General features: G+C 39.8%; 1 protein-coding gene across 1 annotated transcript; it reads right to left on the reverse strand.

Moving 5' to 3' along the window:
• Positions 1-212: 212 nt before the first annotated feature.
• LOC141325859 (5-hydroxytryptamine receptor 1D) lies at positions 213-3,416 on the reverse strand. Its single transcript, XM_073834587.1, has 3 exons — positions 3,269-3,416; positions 2,752-2,912; positions 213-1,475 (listed from the first exon to the last, which is right to left on the reverse strand). The coding sequence occupies exons 1-3, from the start codon at positions 3,414-3,416 to the stop codon at positions 213-215; spliced, it is 1,572 nt and encodes a 523-aa protein (XP_073690688.1).
• Between the last annotated feature and the right edge of the window lie 580 nt (positions 3,417-3,996).

Below are 3,996 nucleotides of genomic sequence, written 5' to 3' on the forward strand. Positions count from 1 at the left end.
GACTTACTTCCGTGTTCAGGAAAAACATCTATCATTTTTTCAGGTTTCTCTGATTTATAGAAAGTTTAGAAGAACAGCATTTATCTGAAATAGGAATCTTTTGTAACATTCTATATGTCTTTATTATCACTTTTGATCAATTCAAAGCATCCTTGTTAAACAAAAGAATACATTTCTATAATTTCTTTTCACCATGCAGAGCTGTGAAAAAATCAGCAAATATCATGTTCTACTCTTACTGTGATCTGTCCATAAAAGAAAGTGGCTTGTTTCTTTTTAGTGGCAGCAGAATAAGGAAGTCTTTTCCGCTCTCTCTGTTTAGAAGGAACCTGCAGGTGGTCCACAGTCCTCGGAACTTGTCCGCCACATTTATGACAAACAGGACGAGAAGAAGTGGCCGCCGGTAGAGCATTATTCAAATGCTCCCTGAAGCTGTTGGAAAACTGTGAGCTTAGAGTAAAGACAGAAGAGTATGTTGGTCCCCTGTCATTTTTGGAGTGTGACGAGGAGCTATGGGACGTTCCGTTAGTGGGGCCACTTTCACCCCCACCTCCAGCTGTTGACCTCTCAGCACCTCCATGTCCCATAACATTTCCCAATCTGGCCTGGATCTTCCATCTCAAACTCTGAAAGGCAACTTGGAAGCGCTTGCTTAGAAGCACATACAACAATGGATTGATATCGGAATTGAACAGCACCAACCAATAGGACAAAGTAACTGCTGATGGGGGAACGAGGCTGCTGGGCCGGGACAGAGCGGTTTCGGTGGCCTGCACCAGAGCTACACTAATATACGGTGTCCAGCATAAGAAAAAAGCGGCGATGACCAAGAACAACCTCAATACTCCATGTTTGGGATTCTGAGGGCTACTGCTATGGATCTGAGCCAAGAACGAGTGCAGACGTCCACCAGCTGACTTGGAAGTCATCTCAGATGGAGCATCCGGACAAATTTCACCAGGAACATCCAATTGATCCGTCACAAAATTTCCACTCACGTGGTACACCAGCCTGGATGGCGTGAAGGAGTCAAAGAATGTGTGTTGGAGATTCAAGACAGATGGGGTCCTGTTACGTTGGAGATGTTCTTCCAGGCTGTGAATCCTCCTAGCGTGGTACCGTGCCACACGGACAATCTTCACGTAGCAGAACAAGATGACTACAGCTGGTAGAAGAAATGTCAATGAAGCCATTATGATGGTGTAGCTGGGGCTGTTGGCCCAGTTCACTGCACAGCTGTAGACGGGAGCCACGAAACTAATGTTGCTCCATCCAAATAGAGGAGGACAGCTGGTCACCATAGCTTGCAGCCAGATCCATACCACTGCCAAACCTGTTCTCCATATTGTGCAGCGGGAATAGTACCGGAGGCAGTCCACAATGGAGAAATAACGATCCAGAGCGATGGCAGCGAGTGTTAAAACTGACACAGTGCAGTAGACTGAAGACGTGTAGCCGACATACAGACAAAGATCCTGGAAGACCAAGACAGACAGAGAGTACAAAATGATCAAAAACACTGATACAACACATGATTTTATGACTTAAAGGGGTCATCGGATGCAAAACTTTTACATGTTGTTTGAACATTAATGTGCGTTGGTAGTTTGTGTACACAACCAACCTACAATGATAAAACTCCACCCAGTGGTATTTTTTTAATCTTTAAAAGTAATATCCCCTTTTTAAAATCAGGTCATTTTCAGCTTCTTGTCAGTGTGATTGACATAAGCTTCTTACCTTAGACCCGCCCTCAAACAGTCCAAATACAATTGCCATGTGTGTTGAATGTAATAATGAACATAGCAGTCATCATTTACTCCCGACATCTGAGCCGCTGAAGAGGCAGAGGATAACTTTCATTTTTAATAGGAAAGCGCCAATACCGATCTACATATGCATCTATGTTCGTGCGAATCATTCGTGATGCAGCTTAACCCACAGCAGAAGTGAATATAAGGTTGCTGTTTTTTTGCATCTTTGCAAATGGCCTTTCTTAATAATGTGCTTGTTGGCAAGTTTTGCAGATAAACGCGAAAGTAAACATTACAGCTCGTAATCCCACAGCAGAGAGGGGCGGGGCGAGCAGAGCTCATTTGCATTTAAAGGGGGCATGCAATAAAATGAGTTGATTTTTTGCAGAGCTGATATCGACAAGATAAAAGGGTGTTTTTTTTACACTACAATTGAGAAATTTCACCAAAGTATATTATAGACTTGTCATTAAGACCCTAAGGAATCATATGGACTTGGAAAATGGGCATCCAATGCCCCCTTTTAAAGTTGATGCATTCTTTTATTTTATAATTATATTAAAATAACACTGTGGTTCTAGCAAAACCATTGTTGTGTTTGTTTTAGAATGTCAATCAGCTTAGCACAGCAATTTTAAGCAAATGGCATGAGTTTGGGGGCAGGACAAATGGTTTTGTCAACCAATGACAAATGGGGGGAAACTGAAAACAGTGATTACTTTTTCGATTCCATTCCATTCCATTTAGAAATCACACACTTCACTTTTGTAAGTTTGATGCTAAAAAGAAAATTAATATTCAGCAACATTATTTATTTAGCTACTGACACTACAAGATGACAAATAATTTTTTTTCTGGATTGAATCAGCATTGAACTGACGCTATTGCTTTCTGTAGAGCATCTTATAATTTAAGTAAACGTGTGTCATAATTTATTATGTTACAGCATTAACACTGTTATTTTCCTGCCCTATGTAAATAAGAATTTTATACTTACATTGCAGTTGACCCATCCTTTGTTCATAATGGATACGGCCACAAATGGCATTACTCCTATTCCCACTAAGAAATCACTAATGGCCAGATTGATGATCAGGATGGAGTTCATAGTGTGGAAGGTTTTGGTGGCTGCAACGATCACAATGACCAGAATGTTTCCTGACAAGAACAAAATAAAAATAAAATGATAATACATTTTTATATGCATTTTATAATAATAATAATAATAATAATAATAATAATAATAAAAACATATTTTTAGAGTATGTGGGGTTTATTATTTATTTATTTTTGGACTGAGTAAAGTGTTTTCAGTTTTGACATAATTTCAAGAAAACACACATTCTTATAAAATATTCCCTTTTCCATGTTGCAATTGAAATTAACAAATCATTTGAACTTACTTAAGTCTTTAGATAGTTAGAAATCAAATGCAAAACTTTCTCATGTTCACAAAGCAGCTCTAACATCTGCAGACATTAATGAAGTGTGTTGGCAAGTAGAGTAACACTCACCCGTCACTGCGCCCAGACTCATCAGCACCATCAGAGTCTCCAGCACCAGACGCGCCCGAGGCCACAAAACCGTCGAGTTCCTCACTGCCGCCCGCATCTGAAACTCAGCCTCATCTGCATCAAACCACTCCTGAGCAGAGGACTCCATTTAAAAACACTCAATCTGATCAAGTCTGATCTTGAAACTCTCTGAAGAGGTATCCTGATCTCATGTGCGTCACAAACAGCCTGGCCATTTACAGTTCTAAATGAGCAAATCTTCCATCATAAATGCAAAATGCCTGAGAATATATTCCAATACTCGATCAAAACAACTCATCTATACTCGTAGCAGACAGTTTGCTTCTCACTGCTCTCTGGTTCTTCATTTGCCCGTGTGAGCACCTGACTCTGCAGTTTAGTATCTCCAGGGTCCCTCCATCAGCCGTGAGTTTATCTACAGCGATGACAACATGGAAAATCAAACGCTTGACTTGCAAATTTCCACAGCAAGAGAAAACAGATTAATAGAATATCTGGTTCATTCAAATATATACAGTCAAGCCCGAAATTATTCATACCCATGGCAAATTCTGACTTAAAGTTACTTTTATTCAACCAGCAAGATTTTTTTTTAATTAGAAATGACAGACATCTCCCAGAAGAATACTAAGTAGATGTACAAGAGGCATCATTGTGAAAAAAAATTATATTTTATTTACATTTGAACAAAAAGTGGCATGTCCAAA

The sequence above is a fragment of the Garra rufa genome, chromosome 2 (genome assembly GCF_049309525.1).
Source record: "Garra rufa chromosome 2, GarRuf1.0, whole genome shotgun sequence".
NCBI lineage: Eukaryota > Metazoa > Chordata > Actinopteri > Cypriniformes > Cyprinidae > Garra > Garra rufa.